Source organism: Pangasianodon hypophthalmus, chromosome 1, assembly GCF_027358585.1.
Source record: "Pangasianodon hypophthalmus isolate fPanHyp1 chromosome 1, fPanHyp1.pri, whole genome shotgun sequence".
NCBI classification, from domain to species: Eukaryota; Metazoa; Chordata; class Actinopteri; order Siluriformes; family Pangasiidae; genus Pangasianodon; species Pangasianodon hypophthalmus.
Genome location: NC_069710.1, coordinates 32,936,507 through 32,961,530, shown reverse-complemented (window position 1 = coordinate 32,961,530; position 25,024 = coordinate 32,936,507). Strand labels below are relative to the sequence as shown.

The 25,024-nt window shown below is 38.4% G+C and overlaps 1 protein-coding gene across 5 annotated transcripts; it reads right to left on the bottom strand.

Moving 5' to 3' along the window:
• Positions 1 to 16,061: 16,061 nt before the first annotated feature.
• Positions 16,062 to 24,344, bottom strand: tecrl2a (trans-2,3-enoyl-CoA reductase-like 2a). Of its 5 annotated transcripts, none has more exons than XM_026947952.3 (13): positions 24,107 to 24,344; positions 23,275 to 23,325; positions 21,830 to 21,884; positions 21,397 to 21,441; positions 20,337 to 20,440; positions 20,010 to 20,128; positions 19,766 to 19,871; positions 17,833 to 17,905; positions 17,699 to 17,742; positions 17,556 to 17,613; positions 17,293 to 17,381; positions 17,150 to 17,195; positions 16,062 to 16,367 (listed from the first exon to the last, which is right to left on the bottom strand). In XM_026947952.3, the coding sequence occupies exons 1-13, from the start codon at positions 24,113 to 24,115 to the stop codon at positions 16,240 to 16,242; spliced, it is 927 nt and encodes a 308-aa protein (XP_026803753.1). In that variant the 5' UTR covers positions 24,116 to 24,344; the 3' UTR covers positions 16,062 to 16,239. The 5 variants fall into 5 exon arrangements, with proteins under 5 accessions (XP_026803753.1, XP_026803754.1, XP_053091670.1 ...); XM_026947953.3 differs by having other exon boundaries at positions 21,830 to 21,881; XM_053235695.1 differs by lacking the exon at positions 24,107 to 24,344 and having other exon boundaries at positions 23,275 to 23,343.
• Positions 24,345 to 25,024: the final 680 nt, after the last annotated feature.

Here is a 25,024-nt window from a genome sequence, read left to right as displayed (position 1 = left end):
TTTGCAAGTGTTCAGTGTCATCACTTCTTCTGTATGTACATTATATAAGGTCGTATATAAGGAGTTAAGCTCACGATTCCTTTATATGTGCAATACATAGCGTATAATCAGACTTTACACCCTAAGAAGTGTGCTATTTATGCAATTTGCAAGTAAAACTCCTACATCCTTTGTAAATCCACTGCACAAGAGTATGTACATGCTAAGTCGTATGCACAAATCCAATAAGAAACATTTTTTTTATGGATTTGAGAAGAGAATATGCTCCAGACTTCATTTATAAGTGCACTAACTTGGGTATGTAATCAAATGTTACATCTTAAAAGTGCAATGTGCTTCCTATGTAGTGCACTCTACCAAGTATACCAAGTAAGTGAGCATTACCTGGTAATTTTAGCAAGGATTAAGAGCACTACATGTGCTATAACAGGTCTTTAGGTACTGTAAGTCCAGTATTTGTAAGTAAAACCCTTACTCCCCATATTAGTGCACTACATGAGGTATATAATAAGACTTAACCCCTGCACTTTATATCCAATAGGGAGTTTATTGTAAGTAAAACCTCAATACATTCTGTAAGTCCAATACAGAAGAACTTCTACATACTATATAGTACATAAAAACCTAACATCATGCAATTTTTTTAATAGATTTTAGGGTGTAAGAGGAGCACTTTATGACTTCCATGTCTACACCACATAAGGTCTTCTGCTTGTTGTGTCGTGTATTGTGGGCCTTGATACTCAGCCCTCATATAATGAACTGCATAGTATATTAAATAAGGACTTCTACACTCTATATAGTGCATTATATGAGTTATACAGGATTCAGCGCCCTACTTTAATCTACTATGTAGTAAATATGTTCAGTAGTGAGCTATTTGCAATTCAGCTCCCTAGAGGAGACCATCCACCAAAAGTCAGTGAGTGGGTAAAGAGGGGATTAGTCATAGAAGCAACCCAGAGGCCAAGAGTAACTCTGTAGGAGCTGGAGCAAGCTACAGCTCAGATAGGAGAAGCCACAGCCCAAACACTCCACAAAGCCGGCCAGCCACATGAAATCCTGTTTGGAGTTTGCCAAAACATGTATATACGTGTGGAAAAAGGTTCTCTGGTCTGATTAAACCAAACCTGAACTTCGTAGAGTTGGTGTAAAGCGTTACGTTTGGCAGAAACCCAACACTGATTAACAGCCTGAGAATACCATCCCATTGTGAAGCATGGTGGTGGTAGCATCACGTTACCTTTGAGTAGATTTCTGAGATAAAATCCCAATTAAATACATTTCAGTTCCAGGTCAAAACATTACAAAATGTGGAAAAGTTCAAGCGGGGTGAATATGTATGCAAGGTGCTGTATACAACAGGGCTAAGTTGCATGTCAGAGTGCAACTTGGAACGTAATATAATTATGATTTGTCTACTTTTGATCCTGAGAGCTGTGTGTAGCGCGCTGCAGTGGATGACAACCCGCTGTTTATGGAAGAGGTTTAGCATAAGGCACGAGAGAAAGGCGTCAGTGTTAGAAAAGCTGTTTAATGGCTTTCATATGGAAATGTGGGGGTGAAGGAACGCAGGGCTTTCTCTCTTCTCCAACGCCTTTCTCATTCAGATCGGGGGGAAATCGCTGGCTGGATAAAGCCTTAGCAACTAATCAGATGGGCTGAGATGAGAGGGTGTGTGTGTGTGTGTGTGTGTGTGTGAGAGCTGAGTGACAGGTCCACACATGTATGACTCATATGTCTTGTGTTTGCAAACATGCATGTGACCTACATACATGTCTCTGTGGAGACTGTCATTGTCAGTGTCGGTAATATTGGCATTAGAAAGTATAAAGAGATAGCGACATGCACATTGCTACACACACACACACACACACACACACACACACACACTGAGTGGTGTATAATGAGGCTTGTGGGTGTTGAGGGTCAGCGTGGCTGCTGGTTGGCTCTGTGCGTATATGTGTGTGTGTGTGTGTGTGTGTGTTTACTCGACTGTAGTAAATCCAGCCTCTACAGTAGAAGCTAACTCTATAAAATTGTGTGGTGTGTATGTCACGGTATGAAAAGCAGCGACTGCTGTAATTGTCTCGGTCAGGAGCAGACGACGCTGCGTCCGTCTGTCCGTCTGTCCTTTACGTGACCTGCTCCATAATCACCAGGTTGTGCTGCTGATTTTAATTATGGTGTCATTTTTGGAATTTAAATTGCCCTGTTGTTTCTTACTTAGAGGTTATTATAATAATTTACATCCAGATAAACGCATGGAAATGTGAATGTGCAGGCACGAGAGAAGCAAAGAGGAAGAAAGAAAGATATTTTTCCTTTTGTGCTTTTATACCACAGCAATGTTGACCTCTGGATTCTGATTAATTTTCTATAACAGCAGTAGTTTCTATCGTAAAAGCTTATTCACAGGGACCTGTACAGCAGACGCTCAAGGAACAGATATAAAAACGTGCGTAATCATTGATACGGTGAGGTTTTCTCTAAGGAGATGTTTAATTAACATGTATGGAAGGAGACTCCAGTGTCAGCGCTTTGTAACAGTCAGAGGTAAAGCTGGAACTTTAAGTTTCCTGACATCTTCAAGACAGAAGAGTTTACGCTTTTTTTCTGCATTTTTTTTGTCTTATTAACTTTAAGAGAGAGAGAATAAAGAGAGGCTCATGAGGGAACGACTGTTTATAGCTGCTATAATGTGAGTGCGAACAGGAACTAACTTGTTTCACAGACGTTCCACAACATTTAATGTATCTATAAACAGATTGAAAAAAAAGTACTATGTCATTATTTACTAAGTAAAAAAAAAATTGCTGGTAAATTGCTGTGGTATAAGAGGAATAAAACAAGTTCGAATGTACTGTTATAGGAAAATAATCAACTTCAGGGTGGTAACTGTAATAATATTACATTTAACAGCAAAGGAAAAAAGCTATTTCCTTCTGCAGTCTGCATTTTCTATCCCTGTTATTTCAGGTGTAAAGGCGAGTGTTTGTGTTTAAAGGTGGTGGTCTAGACGCTAATGAAAAACTCCATCTCCGATGCTTCTACTCGAGAAAACTCTGGCAACCTCAGAGGCGTGAACTACACGCAGGTGACTTTAATATTGTGAATGTGGAGCTCAAGCAGCTGCGCAACCCGGTTCTGAATACAAGGAACTTTCTCACAGATTTGTCACAGACTGAATACGGCCCATAGTTATTAGTTATGGCACCTTTATGTCAATATTATGACAGATTTAAGTGTGAATGAAAATCTCCTGGCTGTTTTCTGTCTTTCTAACTGTCTGAGTCCTACACAAGCTGTAAACCTGCGCTCTGCGTGCTGAACAGCCGCTCTGAGGCGACCGTCGCACATGTCCGACAGGAAGGATATCTTATTCCGGAGCTCGTTTCCTAAACTCTGCTCCATTGTATTTTGAGGTAGCTGAATGTCTTCCAGGCATGGTGAGGACCGCAGAGTGAAGTGGCCTATTTCAGCACTCAGGATGTATGTATGTGTGTGTGTGTGTGTGTGTGTGTGTGTGTGTGGTTAAACTCCAAAAATGTGCTCAGCAAATTTACCATTTGGTTTGTAAATTCTTTCCTACACCAGATATTTTACATTTTTTTGAGATGTTTGTGTTTGTTTGTGTATTTGGTGAACACTGTTTTTCCCTGATAATACCACGACTGTGTTGCCAATTAGCGCTTATAAGTTTAAAAAACTTTTATTTTTTAATATTGTATTTCAGAAAAGATGCATTTAAGAATAAAATATGTGTTATCTTAGGCAACGGTTTCTTATATGAGAAACAGGCAAAAGTAGTTTCTTAGAGTTTTTTAGCATAGAATTACGCACAAACATATGAAATATGGTTAACTAGCATCCATGCTAATGACGCATAAAGGACATGCTAATGATTGGTCTGTTTTTTTTTACTTTTTGTCTATAATTTGGGTAACAGGGTTGTACTTACAAAGTGATCATCAGTCAATATAACAAAGAAAAAATAATGTGAAAACTTTTCTTACTTTTCCTGTGATGCAACTTCCTGCTGTGGAATAGTCCAGATGTTCCACAGAGGTGAATTTCTTTAGGTAACAGGTGACTGAATGAACTACAATGGCCATTTTTCATACTCTATAATAGCGGACTCATGGAAAAGGATATGGTGTGAGATGGTAAGCAGATTCACACATTAATGCAAAAACGATCAGAGTTTGAAGTATGTTAATGATTATATTTGAAAGTAAAGTGGCATTATAGTGGACTAGATAGAATTTTAAGTGCTTTCGTTATAAGTGCTTTCTTGTAAAGGAAACTTTAATTGTATTTAAAATGTCTTTTAGCTCTACCTAACATCCAGATTTGTAAATGAATATAAATGCATGGGCCAGTGTGCTACCTGCTGCAGCTCAGAATCTCAGATCGGTATGTATGACTCACTTGCCCTCCAGGGTTTAGCTACATTTGGTATTTTTAGCAGCCAGGAAATCAGTGTTTCCTCTGCCTGCAATGTTTTTTACGCAAACGCTCAGCGACCTGGACATCACTCGTGCGTCTGCGGAAGCCTAATTCCATCCGATGGCCTTTGGTGCTCCGTGTGGTTTCTCTGTTTATAAATCTCAGCGTGTCAGATGAGGCCGTGTCTGAAACAGAGGCTGGAACGATGTTTGGTAGACTCTGATCTGATTACAGGGAGGCCAAGCAGCGGGGAACGTAGCATCCTGTTGGCTCCACTTGGCTTCTGTCTGTCTCCCAGCTTTAGGAGGCTCAGACGCCACTGCCTCAGAGCACTTACTCATTTCTACCACTTCCATTTCTGTCATGTCCCGATCTGCTGGATGAGTGGAAAAAGGAACCTGGTGAGGGAAAAAAAAAAGATTCCACTTGAGAAATTTTCAAAAATATACCCATTGTTCCTTTTTTATCTAGATCAGTTACAAATGGCTGCAGGAAACACACACTCACGGATCTATTTATTAGGGCTAAGAATGAAGAAAGTCAACCAAAAGCAGAGGAGGAAAGTACTTGTCATGCAAGGAATAAAACACTGTGTGTGATGCTGTTACAGTGAAATAATCAGTGATGGTATAGAGTGATGAAGCAGACTTACTGTCACTCCCCTAAAGCTGATAATTCTCCTATAACATTCTTCTTATACCACATCAATTTGCCAACCAGTAAAATGCTGTATTTATTAAATATTGACACCTCATACTTTTTATCCATTTATAGTTACATTAAATGTTGCGGAATGTCCATGAAAGTTAGTTCCTGTTCTCACTTCCTTATTGCAGCTATAAACAGTCGTTCCCTCACCCACCAGTCTCTCTTTTCTCTCTTTCTTCAAGTTAATAATACAAAAAAAAAATGCAGATTAAAAAAGCATAAACCCCTCTGTCCTGAAGATCTGACTGTTACAAAGCGCTGACACTGGAGACTCCTTCCATGAATGTTAAATAAACACATTTCCTCTTACAGAAAGCTTCACCATATCAACACTTTCTTAATCTGATTATGTGGAGCAACCATAGAAACAATAATTTATTAATATAAAGCTGTGATTTGTAACTGCACTACTGTAATAGAAAATGAATCAACACCTTCTGACCAATCCGAATCCAGAATTCACAGCAATGTGTATAAATGTATTTAATATGGAGTATCTCCAGGCTGAAGTTCTTTCTCAATCCATCATCATCATCATCTCTCTCAGTATCTAGGTTTGGCTTTGGGTGACATTAGTTCTCACGGTCAGAAGCTCAGGTCGTAAAATCCTCAAGAAATGTTATTTTACTCTCATATCTTATTATATAAAAGTTTGGCTCATAGTATAATCCAGTGGAAACTCTGATTCTTGTACATGCAGGTTCTTAAAAATTTCGATTTATAAAAAAGCTATTTGGTTTTCTGAACAGCTCCAGCTGCCGGTTCTTCAGCATCACCTTCCTCATCGGCACTTGTTGTGTGTTGGTGGAGAAGGTGTATCAGTGGCCTTGTCCCTGAGGGGAAGTTGAGAGAGAAATCTCTCTCTCCTGCTGGAGTGTAGAAGTGTGTAGCTCTGGGCAGAAAGCCACATCAGCGTTCCCTGCAGACCTCAGCAAGCTCCGGTGGCGCGGTTCTCCACTCTCATCTTTCACTCACACACTACAGACTTCTCTCAGGGGACATCAGTTGAGCTGAGAGTATACACACACTCACACCTTAGAGCTGCCACGTCCTTGTGTGTACTCCACCAGATATTTGGCGAGTGTGTGATGTGGTTCTGAGATAAACTCCACCCAAAACAGTCACATGTTCAGAATTAACCTGCATGTAAAACAACCTGAAGATGATGTTAGCATGAGTAATGCTCTGTCTGTGTGTGTGAGTGTGTGTGTGTGTGTGTGTGTGTGTGTGTGTGTGTGGCCAACATAACATTTGAGGAGCTGGAGAGATTAAGGAACATGGTGAGGTCCAGGGAGGACGTGAGAGAGAAAGACAGACCGAGAGCTGAGATAGAGAGCGAGAGAGAGAAAGAGAGAGAGACAGACAGACATGGAGGGAGGGAGTTAAGGATGCGAGAGACAGACAGAGAGAGACAGAGAGAGACAGAGAGTTAAAAATCCTGAGAGACGTATCACCATAAACACACACACAACGTCCACCACGAGTGGATCTGGGAAAGTGAGTCTCCTCTGGAAGTTCGGACTTGTGTGGGAATTTCGGATTCCCTGCTGACCCAGACTGTACACTCTGTTCTTTCTCTCCCAGTGGGTGTTCTTCCTTCCACACTCCTCAGGCTCCCTTCCATGCTTCAATCCTCCTGAACAACATACACAGCCTCAGCCTCTTTGTGTTCCTCACATTTATTGTTTACGCAGAAAGAAAAGTCCAATTTCACTTCGAGTGTGTAGCAACACCCAGAGAGTGCTTCAGTTACACCGCTTACAGCACAGCACCCTCCACCCTAATCACGCCAAAGGTCCTGAAGCACAGTGGAGAAAAAACCCCACAATGGTTGTGTAATTGTACAAGGCTTAGAGCCTGCAGGTTTTGTTCTGTCATCTTAGGACATTCTGGGTGACAAAATTTGGCCGATTGAGTCCAATTACAGCTGTCAGTCCACACAGACCCTCACAAGCAGACAAAGAATCCTCCACAACACAATTCTCCACAACACAATCCTCCACAAACCCAATCCTCCACAAACCCAATCCTCTACAACACAATCCTCCACAACACAATCCTCCACAACACAATCCTCCACAACACAAACCTCCACAACACAATCCTCCACAACCCAGTCCTCCACAGGCCCAATCCTCCACAACACAAATCCTTCGCAAACCCAATCCTCCACAAACCCAATCCCCCACAAACACAATCTTCCACAACACAATCCTCCAAAACTCCAATCCTCCACAAACCCAGTCCTCCACAACACAATCCTCCAAAACTCCAATCCTCCACAACACAATCCTCCACAAACCCAATCCTCCACAACACAAATCCTTTGCAAACCCAATCCTCCACAACACAATCCTCCACAAACCCAATCCTCCACAACACAATCCTCCACAATTCCAGTCCTCGTCAAGTCCAATCCTCCACAAGCCCAGTCTTCTACAATCCCAATCTGTACACATTCTCACACACAACAATTCAATTAACACTCCTTTTCTGTTTACTGCGTTAGCAACATTGTATTTCTTTATCCCCGGGCCATCATACAGCTATTATGCAGGGTCTTGTATGGTGAACACTTCACATAAACAAATGATATGTGTGTAACCCTTGATATGGTGAAGTTTCTGTAAGGAGACGTTTACTTTGCAGTTTCTTGCTAACATGACAAGTTGTGTTTTTTAGTCTTATTAACTTAGAGATAGAGAAAAAAAAGCGGCTGGTGAGGGAATGACTTTTTAGCTGCTGTAACGTAAGTGGTAGCTTGTTTTGCAAAAGTTCACAACATCAAATGTAACAATAAACAGATAAAAAGTACAACATTTCAATTCTTTAATTAATAAAAATTCATAAATTGTAACTTGCTGTGGTATAAGAGGCATAAACCTCTATAGCCATTTTTTATTTTACTATAACAGCACAACACAGGGTTTATTCCTTAGAACATTAGTGTATTTAATGGTGTTATAAATGGATTAGCATTTACAGAAATTTATTGTATGCTGCTGAATAAATTGCTGACCTCTTTTTAGTGTGTACTTTTAGAAAAAAAAACAAAATTGATATTTGAATTATTAATTATTAAAAATCTGGAAGTATGTAACTGATAGCATGCTGTTAAATGGATAAGGGATTAATAATCAGAGTGTGTGTAAGGGGTTAAAGAGATGTTAGGATGTGCATGCAGGAACGTGTTGTGGATATCATTATCAGGACATTATCGTCCCGGGTGGCACGGCTCAATCCGACACGGTTCGGCTGTAATTAGAGCGCAGCATTGAGCTGTCAGATGGAGGAGGACGGAATGTGAACTCTGGCACTGGCTTTGTGAGGAACTTCAGCTGAACGCTGAGACGCTGAAACAAACAAAGCAGATTTCTGGACCACGACCAAGAATCAGTCATCTATCAGGACTCTCAGAGATGATTCCCAGTATCCGGGGGAAAGTGATACTGATTTCAGTAATCAAACATAACAACTATTATATCCCTGATGTAATATAAGCCATGCACTTTTATTATTTTGTATATTTGATTGTATATAAAGCTCAGGAAACTCTTAAAGAGCAAGATCTTCTATTATAGTGCTCAGTGCAAAAAGTGAAGACAGAAATAGAAAAGAAATAATATGATTAAATGAATCATTTAAAAAGAGCCCAAGGTATAATTATATTAACATAAAAGTGAGAGCAAAAGTTTGCACCCCCCTCTGATTTTTTAAAACAAAAAATGAACAATCTCTTTTTTAAAAAATGTATATGTAATTTTTAAAACAACATTAATATTTACAAATGTCTACATCCTGTCTCAAGATCAATCCAAAACACAATGTAAAAATTAACAGAAAAAATATTGTATTCATTAATGAATATTTAATAAGAATTAATATATATTTACATAAATCATTTATTTAAAGACCTAATATGAAATGGGAAGTGTGCCAGAATGCAAACTTTTAAATCAGAATAATTTTGATTTTTTTTTTGTGGTAATAAGTCTCAATCTGAGGGGGACACGGTGGCTTAGAGGTTAGCACGTTTGCCTCGCACCTCCAGGGTTGGGGGTTATATACCCACCTTTGTCCTGTGTGTGCAGAGCTTGCATGTTCTCCCTGTGCTTTGGGGGTTTCCTTCAGGTACTCCGGTTTCCTCCCCCAGCCCAAAGACATGCATTGGCATCCGTAGTATGTGTATGTGTGTGATTGTGCCCTGTGATGGACTGGCACCCTGTCCAGAGTGTCCCCTGCCTTGTGCCCCGAGTTCCCTGGGATAGGCTCCAGGCTCCCGTGACCCTGCGTAGGATAAGCAGTACAGAGAATGGAAGGATGGGAGTCTCAACTGAAAATCAAACACACACAGATTTATTAAAGGATCGTGTGTAAAAACCTGCATGCTGATTTACTAACAGAATCTACAGAGCCTTTCATCAAAAGGCAACTGTTACCTCAACTCCATTTCCCAGAATCCTCTGCTACAAGGTTTCTCACCTGATCTGTCACGTGACCTGCTACCACACTCTCAATCCCCTGGTTTCTAATCACACACACCTGTTTTTAATCACCACTTAACCGCATATATACACACCTCAAACCCCTCGACGGTGTGGCGTGTTGAAGTGGAGGCATCTTTGCTGAAGCTGGTCAGTTTGGTGCTTGAATTCTTTTATGGTGTGAATACTGACCCAATACAAACCATTGGATAATTATATGAAGAAATATATGTAGGCTATTTTATACCACAATTTCATGACTTACATAATTACAGCAATTAATTAGATTTTTTTTTGTTTTTCATCCTGAGTAAAAAAAAATCACACCTATAAAATGCGAAATTTATATTTGAGACTTTATTTTTTTTATTTGAGAATTTATTATTATAGATTTACATGGAAAAGCCTGAGATCTTGAACACTCTGTTTAGGCACTTATCGTTGAAAAGGTTTTTTTTATTTTTCATAGAAGTTTAACTACATTTCATCCACTTGTATCTTCATTTAAAACATCACTTACCATCTAAAATTAGCCACTTAAAGCCTTAAATATACATACAATTTAAATTTAAAGTTTAGTACAATTTAACATTCATCAGTTGCCATTCTGCACCTTATTGTTTTTAGTCTTTGGCACTATTACTGATTAAACTTCACAGCTGGAAAGTTTTCTACTAACAAAACTTCACCAAATGATTATTACTGAGAACATGAGACTCCAAAACATTTGAATAGTGGTGCATTTTATTTCTGAATTTTATGTTATTGTATCAGTGTAACACAGCTAGTAAAACAGTGTGAAGTGCCTCTGAGTAACTAACACACAGGTGTAACACTGCTGCATGTGGTGGTTCTTTTTGGCTCTGGTTTGGTTATATTATACAATAAATTGTTGTAGCACACTGACCTCTAGTGGTCACCAGTATGAATCACACTTAGCTTTAAGCGTGCCGTTAGACATTCCAAGGTATAGTTTTATTACAGTACAGGTGAGAGAAAAAGTTTGCACCCCCCCCATGGGTTTTCAGTAGAAAAGAAAAAGATATTTACAAAAACAGTTTATTACAAAAAAAAAAACCCAAAACAAAACACAATGTTAAAATTAAATATGGCCGCTTCCTGTGATGAGACAATAATCCAAAACATATTCCAAAAAATAACACATTAATCAAATAATTAACTATTTTAAATAATTAATTTACTACTACTACTACTAATAATAATAAAAATACTCGGATGCCATGTATATCCAAGAGAGTGTTGTTGTACCACACTGACCTCTAGTGGTATTTTTTTAAACATACATATTGCAAGTCCCAGAGAGTATAATTAGATTAGTTGTTTTTATACTGCTCTCTAGTTCCTTGTATTTTTGTCCCTGGGAAAGCTGTTGCTACAGCCAGATGACCTGAAATGTGTTTCTTGTTTCTTACCAGAATCAAAGTTCAACTATTTTAAATTCTGGTTGAAAAGGAGAAAGTCACATTTAGATATTTCATTCTACTGAATTCCACTGAAAGATGGAATGCCACGCCTCCTCTACATTTCTAACCTCATCTACTGAAGGAAAAAGATTACTGACAAACTGTAAAGAATTCTAAGTTTAAGAGGGGAAATGAGTTCTCGCTTTGATTGTCAGCATCACGTACATCAGTCTCTGTCTCATCACCTGAGGTAAAAGTCACTCATGGAGTTTAAACACGAGCCTCATCATCATCATCGTCTCTTCACTCCACTGATCTCTGTTCATGATGGAGAGAATAATCACCGACTGAAGAATTCACTCACTCACATCTGTTTTGGTGGAGAAATTTCTTTCTCAGTTTCCTTACAGAGTGTGGAAGTGCTCTTCTCTGTGATGATGATGATGATGATGATGATGATGACATTGTGACAGCCGTTGTCTGATTGTAAACTGAATTGTTTCCGGTTCACTGTGGTCTGTAGCTCTCCAAAAACCTGATTAAATCTGGAGGAAAGCACAGTTATCTAGTGATGTGTTAGACATCTTTAAGCAGACTGACTGCTTTTACTGCTGTTTGTTAAACAGATCTTTGCAGGAAGACACCAAGATGAAGGTAAAAAATTCACCTTAAAAATTCATTTCCACATCTTTTTTGGTGAATTAGATTTTCTTAAAGTGGAGATGTTGCAATATATTATTGGCAGAAAAACTGCTGAGGGCTTGTCTCTTGTGCTGCTCTTGTGCTGTTTTGTGTCCTTGTGAAATTGGGATATTTCCTGCTTTGAGAGATGCTTTGTGCCTCTCTGCTTTCACTTCTCAGGTTCTTTCTTTGCTCTGTATAGACATTGGTGCTCTTAAAAGACTTCCCTTTGTCTTTGGTATGCAGGTACATAGCTGAGTCTGGAACATTTGCTGCACTGTCAGAAAAAAGAAAAGTACTGTTCAGGGACATTTAGGCTCCACACGTAGTCAGTGTGTCCTCAAAGGGCCTCTGGGACGTTGGTGGCCTTGCGTACCCTGTGGCCAGTCTATTCTGATAGTTAATGTGTGTTGGAGATGTTTGTGCTGCTTCAGTGAGCCGAATTCCTTTCTTCTGATATCACACCATTTATTAACCTTCCTGTTCCCACTCCTGATGTTTCAGTATCAATTACACATCTACTTGAGATTATAGACTGTTGTTTTTGTTATTTAATGTACTTCCAGTGCATATATTCACTTCAAATTTACACATAAACATAAACAAAGTTGTGTTTAAAAAGCGAAAGTGATAGGGAAAAAAGTATTTGGACACTACGTTAAAATATAGATACCAATCAATTAACTGTCAACTGCTCAGTGTGAGATAAATGTAAGTCTTCTGTAAGTCACTCTGGACAAGGAAGTCTGACAAATGACATAAATGTAAAAGAGTTGCAGGACGACCTGAAAGCAGCAGGAACAAGAGTTTCACCGAAAACATTAAGCAATGAACTGCACCACAATCATCTCCGCTGCTACACCTCACGCAAAACTCCTCTGCTGAAACAGCAGCACAGAAAAGCTTTTAGACAAATCAGAACTCTTTCAGAACTATATACTCTGGTCAGATGAAACCGAAATGGAAATCTTTGGCAATAATTCAACTTGTCATGTTTGGAGAAGGAAGCGTTGTGTGTATGATCCTAAGTACACGTGCATACCCACAGGGAGTGTCATGATGATATGGAGCTGCTTCTCTGCAAACGCTACTGGGGCAATGTCTCATCACACCATCGAAGGAAACATGACTGGAGTGATGTACCATGACATATTAGTGGAGAATTTAATCTCATCAGCCAAGAAACTGAATCTGTGAAGAAGATGGATGTTTGAGCAAGACAACGACCCCAAACACACAGCCACAATAACTCAAGACTGGTTTCTAAAAAGAAGGTGGCCATCTGTGTCTTTTGTGTTGAAAGTTTTTGCCATTGTAATGACAAAGATTTTACACGTGTGCAGCCTCATATTCATACTTCAGTAAAACAAAACATGTTCATGTAATTCATGGAGACTAGGAGCAAAATCAAAATAATATAAATATAATAATAATTAAAAATAATATAAGTTTTTAAATAATATATTTTTGAGAGAAAATATTTACAGTAGTAGGTAGGATGAGAATTATTTTTTTGGGAAAACAAATAAATTAATTGATCTTTTTGTGGTTACTTTAAATGATTGGGTTATGTTTATTTTGTACGTCATTTATTGCTCTTTTTTTACAAAGGGTGCCAATATTTATGAACAGCAGTGTACTATATAAGAGGTAATATGCCTATACATGGTTGGATTTAATACCAAGAACACCAAGCACTTAAAAACCTAAAAGGACAATATTTAACATGTTTTATGCAAATTTTAATAAGCTGATTGGTAAACGCTAGCTTTCATACATTCTACAACTTTAAAATCAATTATGCAAATGACTTCATGCTGATTGGTAGATTGGTTCCATTTATGCTTCAGAGCTTACTGTAAGGCCCATTATGCAAATTAATTATGCAAATGACTTTTGGATAATTAGTGGAAATTGATGGATGCTAGCTATCATTCACTTCACTTTATGATCCATAAGGAAAAGGAATTTATGCCAATTGCTGGATAATTTGTGCATAATTATGCAAATTAATTATGCAAATGACTGTTGCTGCTTGGTGAATACTAACTTCTCTTCATGGTCACGTTATTACTTTTAAAGCCTTTATGCAGCTCAGGTTCAGTTTTTAGCTTTGTTTTAACAAATATGACATAGTTTACTAATTAAACACTGCTTTTTACACTTACAATAAATTACAATAATGATTAATTAATCAATCATTAATTATTCATTAGCGCTTAATGAGTAAACTACATATTACTTGCTTATAAATAGTTTATTACCAAACCTAAATTAAAGCAGTAGCTATTTTGCAAATGACTTTATGTTAATTGGTGGATACTACCTTTCATTCATGCCTGATTTCTTTTAAGGTCCATTATGCAAATTAGTTATGCAAATTACCGACATCAGTGCTTTTTTCTCTACTTGGTGGATTCTTGCTTCTGATCATGCTTGAGCTCTTTAAAAAACATTATCTAAATTGATTATGCAAATTAATTAAGCTACAAGCTTCCATTCATAGTTAAGCAAACGTCAGATCCAAAATTATTGGCACCCTAGGGTGAAAATGATTTCAATGACCACAAAATATAGCTGTTGACATGACCGTCGCAGTTCCCTGACCTAAATTCCATGTTTTTTTTTCTCCAAGTAGAATTTTACTCATATGGGTGTATATATGTCTATAGTCAGCTCTCTTACCTGGAGTAGGAGCAGGTGTGTATTCATGGACACTGCAGTCTTTATTAAGTTTACTGATATTAAGTTAATTATCCACAAATGTTTTTCATGGCCCCCCCCCCCCTTTTTTTTTTTTTTTTTTTTTTTTTTTAAACCCCATCTTTAACCAAGAAGGGTGCCAATACTTTTTAATAATACACTGTGTTTTTTTTTTTCAGGAAAAGACTTTATGCTGGATTTTATTTATGGTTGAACTACTGTTTTAAAATCCTTTATGCAAATAACTTTATGCTGGGTTCTGGCTGAAAGCTTCGAGTCATGTTATTACCATTTTAAGCTTTATTATTCAAAGGAAATATGCAAATGAGATCAGCTGATTGGTAAATAAGTGAAGAGGATGAGAACTGTAGTGTTTATCAATTGACTGATGTAGTGGAAATTAAAATATGCTTTATATTTTCAAAATTTTGACATTTGAGATCAATGTTTATGAATCAGCACAAGATGGCTGATTTTATTTATTTATTTATTTATTTATTTATTTATTTATTTATATTGGATACTCCAGATAATAAGGACTTTTTTAGTAATATATATAAAATTACTTTTTCAAGAGAGTGAGGCAAAAAAAGGGAAAAGAAAGAAAAAGAAGTAGAAAAGAAATAAAAATACAAAAAAGAGCACAAGAAATTCTGTTTTATTTTTGCAAGGTGATTTAAAAGCAGTTAATATTTCACTTAAGCACACTACCAAAATAAAAAGTGTATTTTGTTATTCTATATAAATTAGAAAATATATTTATAAATGCTTATAGGTGTTCCATTAAAGCAATTTTTAATTACAAAAAAAAAAAAGAATTTATTTGATTAGATTAGGTGACGGTGATGTGGCTGTGGGAGGTCATGGCCGTTTTTCCACACGGCATTATTACTCTCTCTCTCTCTCTCTCTCTCTCTCTATCTCTCTCTCTCTCTCTCCGTGTTGCTGCAATAACTCCAGACTGTGTCCTCAGGGTGTGTTAGACAGGATGTTTAGCTTCAGGCTTTCTGCTGGAGGCGACACTCATCCTCACTGGAAGGAGTCAGTAACATCTGAAATTGAGCTGTCACAAAGACCAGTCTTTAGGGACTAATTAGTGATCTCTCTCTCTCTCTCTCTGTGTGTGTGTGTGTGTGTGTGTGTGTGTGTGTGTGATTTATTCCAGAGCTTGTGGATTTTTAATAAATGGCACTCAGAGGTTACAAAGCAATGTCAGTTTTTAGAGTTTGTAGAAGCCAGAAAGTACTAATTTAGTAATACCAAATGAATTTAATTGCGTGTCCCATAAGTGGGCATGAGCTAATTTTGATTCATGTTTCTGCTGTTTTAGTTTCATTCTGACACGACAGTGATTCACTGTGAGGGTGTCTTTTATACACAAGCATTTCCCTCCATAGTTTTATTGTTAGTGAGAAGATTTTGGTCAAAGGTTTGGTTTTATACATTCTATAGCTAGGTTGTGGGAATATCTCACTATAAAGATAAATAACGATAGGACACAAGCAACTTTCATTACATCCTGTTTACAAATGTTAAAACCTCTGTTCTATACTAAAATTCAATTTTGTGTCAGCTGACCAGAAACAAGTGAGAGATTTAGAAAAAAGTTTTATTCAAACAGGAAAAGTACACATACACTACTTCATCATCATCACCATCAACAAACAGCAAAATAAACATTGTTGGAGTTGCTCCATCTTTAAACTCTGAAAAAGATAACGGAGGAGTCGGATGGTGTTTAATAGGAGGAGAGAGAGAATGGGCATCCAGAAGAGTCATGTGGTTTACTGTCAGAGGATGAATGGGAGGATGGACATACGGACAGCAGGGTAGTTCTTAAATTCCCTGGTGTAGGCTTTGTGCTTCCACTTCGCCCATATCGACATCTGAACAAATCCGATCAGCGTGAAGACAGCGACTGACCGAGATCAGAGCAACAACACAACATACACACAGCTAGAAAAATATGTTACTGAAAAATGATCCAGACAAATCTTAGTCCCTATGAACAGATAGGTGTTAAAGCATTTTACTTAAATCTGTTATTACTGTGTATTATGGAGCATCATCCATACTGCCCCCAAGACTAGACAATCTGTAGACAAGTCTAGTTGTTTATGTGAACAATGACTATAAACTTCTACATTTCACCCTGAGGGGAATATAAACCTAACCCTAGCCCTAGTCCAACAATAGCCCTAACCCAACCCTAAACCTAATCCAACCCTAGCCCCAGTCAAACCCTATACGTAGTTCAACCCTAACCCTAGTCCAACACTAGTCCTTGCCAAACCCTAGCCCATCTATAATCCTAAACAAACCCAAATGCTAAAATATTCCTAACTGTAACCAGACCCTAGACCAACCCCAAACTAAGCCCAACCCTAACCCTAACTCAGCCTTAACTCTCGTCCATTCCTAAAACTAATACAACCTTTATCATAGCACAATCAGAACCCTAGTCCAACCTTAAACCTAACCCAATTTTAACCTTAATCCTACCCTAACCATAGCCTAACCCTAACCTTTGTTGAACTACACTAAAACTAACATAACCCTAAATCTAGCCAAGCTATAAACATGGTGGAACCCTATCCCAGAGCCTAGCCATCTCTCTAAGCAAAACCTAATCTTATTGTATCCTAACTCTAGGCACTGGTAGCATTAGTCTGGTGTTAATACAAACTACTGAAATCTCACCTGGAACACACTGAGTCATGATGGAGAAACTCACCCACACTCCAACCTGCAGATCAGACAGGAAGTAAGAACAGGATCGCAATTAGAAGAGGTTCACTGCATGTATCAGACATTTCTACATTTATAAAGAATGATTTTCTGACCTCGTATGTATAGTTGGGACAGGAAACAAAGAAGAAGAGCCAAGTGAAGGGGTTTTTAGAGGGATGAGGAAAACTTCGATATTTAGCCCCTGTTAACCGAACACATCAGAACATACACTCAAATCAGGGTGACAGAATAACACTGTGAAGATATCTGAAACACTGCTTCCTTAATAATGGAGTTCATTCATGGTTTACACACGTTAATAATGAGTAAAGAAAGAAAGAAAGAATGGAGTTAATGTCCTGTCTCAGATACTTACCGTCTCCTCCTGAGGTGTTGAGTGACCAGTGGATAGAGAAATTTCCCACCTCGCACAGCTGAAATTAAAATAAAACATCACTTGATGTCAGTCTGACTATATTTTAACTGTATAAGGGGTATTTATGTTACACACTTACACACCGTGAACATGATGAGTGCACAGATGATCTGTGGTTGTCCGTATGCTGGAAATGAATAAATATAATACACGATATTAAAATAGAAAGAATGTTTTTAACGTGTGTGAGAAAGCAAAATGTCGGTGCATGACTCACATGGTGGAGTGTACAGTGGATGATTAATGTAATATGCCAACCATGCAGCAAAACCCCAGTAATACATACAGTTCTGTAAAATAACACACACACTCACACCATTCAGTCACAACAAGTACATTTTCTTAGGATAAAATAGTGAAAGGTGGGGGGAAAAGCTGGAAAGGGAGTAGAGAGGGGGCTAGTATGGGGAAGGGGGAAAAGAAAGAAAGAAAGAATCAATGAGTTCAATTGATTTAGTCTCAGTATTAAAACTGCTCTTGTGGCTGTCACTCAGAAGCTTCATGCCACTAGATCAGCCAAACTGTCATCAGTTCTCATCCTCCTCAACCTTTCAGCAGCATTCGACAGTCAAACACAAGACACTGCTGTCCATCCTCGTGGGTCTTGGAATTCATGAACATGGCATTGTGGTGGTTTACTTCTTACCTGGTGGAATGAGAATATCAGGTGACGGGAAGGGATCTACATCTGTTCCATGCAGACTCTCCACTGATGTCCCACAAGGCTCAGTGCTGGGTCCTCTTCTAATCTCTTGGTGAGGTTATATCCTATATCCTATGGGTTTTCATACCACTCATATGCTGATGACACTCAACTCATCCTCTCCTTTCCTCCCTCAGACACTCATGTTTCTCACAATCGATCACTGCACACAACTTTGGGGTAACCATGGACAAACAACTGTTCTTCTCCTCTCGCATTGCTAAACTGACTCATGCTCTACAACATTAGGAGGATACAGCCATTTTATCCCAGAGACCATTCAGGTGCTTGTTCAGTCCCTTGACAATTCGAGACTGGACTACTGCAATTGCTCCTGGCAGGTCTGCCTTCACACACCTTCTGACCTCTGCAACTGATTCAGAACTCAGCTGCTTGAGTTGTTCTCCTAAAGTTCTCCCACACCACGCCATTACTATGCTCCTTCCACTGGCTTCCTGTAGCTGCTGCATCAGATTTAAGACACCAATGCTCACCTACAATGCTAAAAACGGACCAGCACCCACCTTAAAACACTTATCATACCCCACTCTGCTCCAAGCTCCCCCAGATCCTCTAGCACTCTAGCACTGGTCCCACCATCTGTCAGGGTACAAGGTAGACCTGCACCAATTTTGTTCTCTGTCCTGGTACCAAGGTGGCAGAAGGAACTTCCCCTGGCTGTCCAAACAGCTTTCGTCTTCAAATGTAGACTAAAGACCTACCTCTTTACCAAGTACTTAAATTGTCACTTTGTGATTAAATAAAAAATCTTGTCTTGAGTGTTATTTATACTGCACTAACCTTTTTAGACTAATAGTACTCTTCTATGCTAGTTCCTGACCTAGCATGAACCAGTATCAGGATGTATTTATTGATAGAGACTACAAAGCACTTGTGTAAAATATAAGGGCATCTGCCGAATTCCATAAACGTACACCGATCAGCCACAACATTAAAACAACCTGCCTAATATTGTGTAGATCCCCCTTGTGCCACCAAAACATCTCTGACGAGTTGAGGCACTCTGCCCTGGTCATGTAGCCGTTACAATTTGGCCCTTGTCAAAGTTGCTCAGATCCTTACGCTTGCCCATTTTTCAGGCTTCCAACACATCAACTTCGAGAACTGACTGTTCACTTGCTGCCTAATATATCCCACCCTGAGATAATGTTTTTCACTTCACCTGTCAGTGGTTTTAATGTGCATCTGTGTAAATGTAAATTGTGGATTCTGGAATAAAACAGTGGTGTGCATAAGTATTCACCCCCTTGAACCTTTTCACGTTGTGTAGTGTTACACATTGTACTGGTGTTTGGAACAGAAGCAGAAGTATGGAGCCAATTATAGAAGGAACAACAGAGCTAAAGGAAAATACATACTCAGCAATGTTTTGTTGTGTGTGTGTGTGTGTGTGTGTGTGTGTGTGTGTGTGTGTTTTCGTACTCACCCTCATGATGACTCCTACAGGCAAAGTGCCTTGCTTGAAGCGATGGACAAATATTGTCTCCATCAATCTCTTAATGTAATGGAGAGAATGACATACACATGCCAGACTGAGAGAGAGAGAGACAGAGAAAGAGAGAGAGACAGAGGGTGAAAGAGAGAAATAAAGGAGGTGAAACAGATGATCATGGAGCACTATTATTAAAAATGTTAGTCACTATTAGCTGATGATGTATCAGACAGTGTACCTGACCGCAGGGTGGGGGCCTGGTGGAGTGAGGGGGTGTGTATTAGTGTAGATGTAGGGAAGTCGGAAATAGAAGAGCAGGTAAATCAGGAGCGGTCCTACATACTCCGACAGGAACACCTGCACACAAACAGCATACAATCTCATCCCACTTTACCCATCATATATGAACAGCATACAATCTCACACACTTTACCCATCAAACATGATTATATGCAAGGTTTACGATTACAACAGAAACAAACACTTAAGAAGAGCAAATAAAAGTTGGAGCTAAGTCAAGTGAAACCAGGAAGTAAACAGGTTTAGGCCATGCTCCAGGTCGTACCATGGTCCAGCCAAAGCGAGGGCCGAGGTCTTGGAAATACAGCGTAGCCATTGCTCCAACCGGTAAATTCTGTAAAAGTTCATCGTCTCTGAGCTCGGCTGATTCTGAAAGCATAAATCCACTGACATCACTCACAATGGACAGACTGAAGTGTTACTGAGTCATAAAATATACAAGCCAATCATGTTCCAGTATGCAAATGAGGTCCAAACATCACTGGCTGGGCAGGAGAAGGAGAAGGCAGGGGAAGGCTGTGAGCTTATTTATAAAGTCTGAATTACTGATGAGAGTAAAAGGAGAAAACACATCTCTGCCTGATAAATTAGCAAGCAAGAAAGAGAATAATGAAATAATAAAAATATTTCTGAAATCTATGTTTTATTTACTGCTAGGTAAAACTCACAAAAATATGAAAAGTCTCATTTTTATCTGTTATAGTTGCATTTAATGTTGTGGAAAGTCTGTGAAACAAGATAGTTCCTGTTCTCAGAAAACGTCACCATATCACCGATTACACATGTTTTAAATGAGCTGTTACATGCACTGTTTCATCTCACTGTACACATCCACAACAATGACCTGACTTGAGCTGAGTTTATTTGAATTTCTGTGTTATTATGTAAATGCAGTGGGTTTCATATGACTCATTGCTGAAATAGGAGCTGAGTTAATGTAAAACGAGAGCACTTTAAAATGAAACTCTTGTAAAAATCCCTCAGCGGAATGAAAGCCCTCAACTGGAACAAGGCAAGTCATTTATACGAGCTCGTTCTGTACGAGTCTCAGGGATGACCTTTATTACACCTGCTTCAGAGGTGACCTAAAAGTCTTTTTATAGAAGTGTTGTTAGAAGATGATAACCTATATAACATGAGAAACTCTTATAATCCACACACACTGTTAAACTCACTCTAAAACTCTCATATTCGTCTAATATCAAATTCTAACATCATCAGACAAACAATTAGTGTCTATTCCAAGCACAAATTTAATTATACTATTCATTTTTCTATCAGAAGGTTTTGATTTAAATGGGAGAGTGTGTGTGTGTGTCTCTCACTGGGGTGGAGTTTGAGTGCTTGTCTTGCTGGATAAAACTGCGGATCTGGAATAAAGGAAGGAAAAACATACCATGTTTATTTATCATAAATATGTATTTATACCAACATTATAGCTTGAAATTCATTAGAGAAAAACACAGAAATCATACAATACATGTACAGTTTCTCTACAGGAACATTGTAGTGTATTATACTGCGACTATGTATAATTCAATTCAATTCAATTTTATTTGTGTAGCGCTCTTAACAATGGACATTGTCACAAAGCAGCTTTACAGAAATATCTAAAGTCAGGATATATATTTTGAATGTATTTATTTTTAAGTTAAATTTTAAATAACGCTGCAACTACGTATTATACTGTGATTATGTATTATACTGTTAACAAAGTCAAATCATGTAAATGAGACAAAACTATTAAGAATGACTTACACACTCTGTGAAAAAGTCCTTTAATATCACCAATAGTGGAGTGATACTCAACCTGCTAACACACACACAAACACACACACAAATATAATAAATAATGTGAAAGACAAAGAAGAGAGACAAAAAGAAAGAAAGAAAGAAAGAAAGAATGAAAGCCCATTAATCTTAGGCTTTAAGATAAAATAAAAGTAAAATAATTATATAAGTAATTTATTTTCAATATTATTTTTATTCATTTTTTGATGAAAAAAAATGGAAACCATACAACATTCAAAAAACAGTGGAACATAAATCATGTAAACAAGGAGACAGAACACTATAAAAGATCGTACTGTCACAAATATGTAAAAATGTTTACACTCTGCTGCCATGTAAATGTTGGAGGAAGGGGCCCCAGACTTTGGAAATTTTTTTAGAGGACTTTGCTTCATTAAAATGTATTTTTTCAAGATGTAAGATGGGGAGCATATTATCAAGCCATCTCTGAAAACATGGGGAAGCCGTAGCTTTCCTCTTAGCCACAACCACACCCATTAGTGCCAACTGCAAATAATAAGGCAGAGAGGTGACTGTGCTAGAGCACCCAAAGATGGTCAATTCCATTTCTGGTGGGATATCCCGATCATATGCCACAGAATACCATGACAATATATCTTGCCGGAAACCACGGAGTTGTGGGCAGAACCAAAAAGAATGAGATAGGGTTCCCACCATAACTTCCATCCATCCATCCGTTTTCTGTACCGCTTTTCCTACACAGGGTTGCACTGAGCCTGGAGCCTATCCCAGGGGACTCAGGGCACAAGGCAGGGGACGCCCTGGACAGGGTGCCAACCCATCGCAGGGCACAGTCACACACTACAGACAATTTGGAAATGCCAATCAGCCTACAGCGCATGTCTTTGGACTGGAAGAGGAACCCATAGTACCCAGAGGAAACCCCCAAAAGCGTGCGATCCAAGAGTGCTAACTGTTATACCACCATACCCCTCACCGTAATTTCTTTATATAAATAATAATTCCATTTACTTCAGCTTTTCCAGCAGTTTGGTGATTTCTCTGCTGAAGCTTATACATGAAACAGCCATGTTTCCCTGATTTTTTTCTCTATAAATGTTAAAATGGTGGTGAATGTTTGTGTTTATATGAAACTATAAATGCAGCTTAAGTTCATGAATCATATTAACACACAATGTCACATGTAATATTAATAAATGCAAGAAATGTAACTATGCATAGTGAAATTGGACTTAAATTTTTGACATTTATTAATTTAATGTCAGTATTTCTCAATCCTACATGTTTCGCTCCTGTGTTTATTTCTCCTGAACTCATGCCTAAAGTAGCTCATAAAGGATTTCATCACTGCGTAACAGGATTTAGCGTGTTAGAGCAACACTGAAATGTGCAGTACAGGACAAGAGCTGTTATAAGAAGGTTCTGCTTACCTTGCCCAGAAAACACAGCTGTTCTTTGGTTTTATCATCCAAAATCTCCACCTGAAGGAACACAGACATAAAGTTTGCTTAGCATACTGACAGCATGTTGCTGATTTGCTAATTTCAGTGTAAAACAGACTGGAAAATGTGTTGCAGCAACTCAGTGTTTATAGAATGACAATTTCCCTTAAACTGATCCTCAAAATACCAAATTTCCTATTTGGGGGATTCAAATAAGTCTGTCATTCTGTCTGTGTTTCTAGCATTGTTGTGAAAATATTGTCACTGATCCCAATTTTAAGAAGCTAACAGTTCTGATAACTGATATAAGCCAATATCATTTTATATAAGAAGTGTACTATTACCATATTTGTGATGTGAGTATTTTAAAGCAAGTGTAGCAGATGAGTGCTTGGTCAGCTTATTCTTCAAACTATGCTTTCTTAACAGAAAATCAACATAGCAACTTAAAAGCGTGATAAAATAGACTACATCACGAGGATCGTGGAAGCTTCTCCTCAGAAAAAAAAAAAAAATAGCAACCTTGAAGGTGTGAACTGCACACAGGTGATTTTAATAATCTGAAAGAAGAGCTCAGAAAATCGTCCTGAGCATGAGCGTAAGCCGAATACAAGGAAATTTCCCTGAATAATACTGATGTAACCTTTGAGATTAAGTCAGTGACCCTAAGTGCATAACCTCATTAAAGCAACTACATATGTGCACGTCTGTAATGCAGGAAAGGACAGGAAATCACTAACGTGCTAAACTGCTGATTAAAATTCTAACTGGTTCTTCAGCTCTGACTCTTCATGATCAGTGTGAGAATATTAAATCCTACCTGCTTCATCCTGGCACTGAGAAAGAGTCCAGCTTGAGCCGTCTAAACCTTATGCTTTGTCCTTTATCGTGTGTGAGTCTCTGAGCTGATGGTCTAAAACTGTTCCACTCAGGATTCAGTGCCTCTGAGAGTACATGATGTCCTGATTAGCCTTTATAAGGACATCATGAGCAGGACGCTAGAGCCTTAGCTAACACCGATCACTCACATTCAGCTCCTTCATCACATCTGTGCTGCATATCTGCCATTACTATAAAAAAAATCCACTTTTGGGAAAACAGTAGCTCCTGAAGGCATCAAGTCACGATGCACAGCTTCGGAAACTAATTCAATTAGAGAATTAGAGAATGTTGAGGGGAGAACAACAGGGTGTGTGTGTGTGTGTGTGTGTGCGTGTGTGTGTGGAGTAATTTGGCCTAAAAGCACTGCAGGCCTGGAGATCAGCAGAACTGTCACGCAGTAAAGCGGGAGAGTGTGATGTCGCTCTAATGGAGAGCTAAAGATTTAAAGATTTAAAGATGTGCTGAATGCACAGAGGTTCAGTTTAATCACATATACACACAAGTGGCAAAATAAAGGAAACCCCAATGACTGTCATGCTCTGTGGGAGTATTTATTTTTGCACACAACAAAGAACGAAAGAGAGAGACAGAAAAAATCAAGAATAAGTAATGGAAAGAAAAAGAAAAAGAGTAAAAGAAAGAATGACTAAAAAAGAGAAAGAAAGAAAGAAATAATCAAGAATGAATAAAAGAAAGAATGACTAAAATAAAGAGAATGAAGAAGGAAAAAAGAAAGAAAGAGACAGAAAAAAATCAAGAATGAATAAAAGAAAGAGAATTAAGAAAGAAAGAAAGAAAGAAAAGGAGAATGCAGAGAGAATAAAAGTAGAGTGAAGACAGAAAGGCAGAGATAAGG

Bases quoted from the DNA above. Each gene is read 5' to 3' on its own strand.
- tecrl2a (XM_053235695.1), bottom strand. From the start codon at position 23,343: ATGTCTGTGTTCCTTCAGGTGGAGATTTTGGATGATAAAACCAAAGAA. The intron at 21,885-23,274 runs GTAAGCAGAACC...TGTGTGTGTTAG, and splicing joins AGCTGTGTTTTCTGGGCAAG to CAGGTTGAGTATCACTCCAC. The intron at 17,906-19,765 runs GTGAGTACGAAA...GTTATTTTACAG, and splicing joins CTGTAGGAGTCATCATGAGG to AACTGTATGTATTACTGGGG.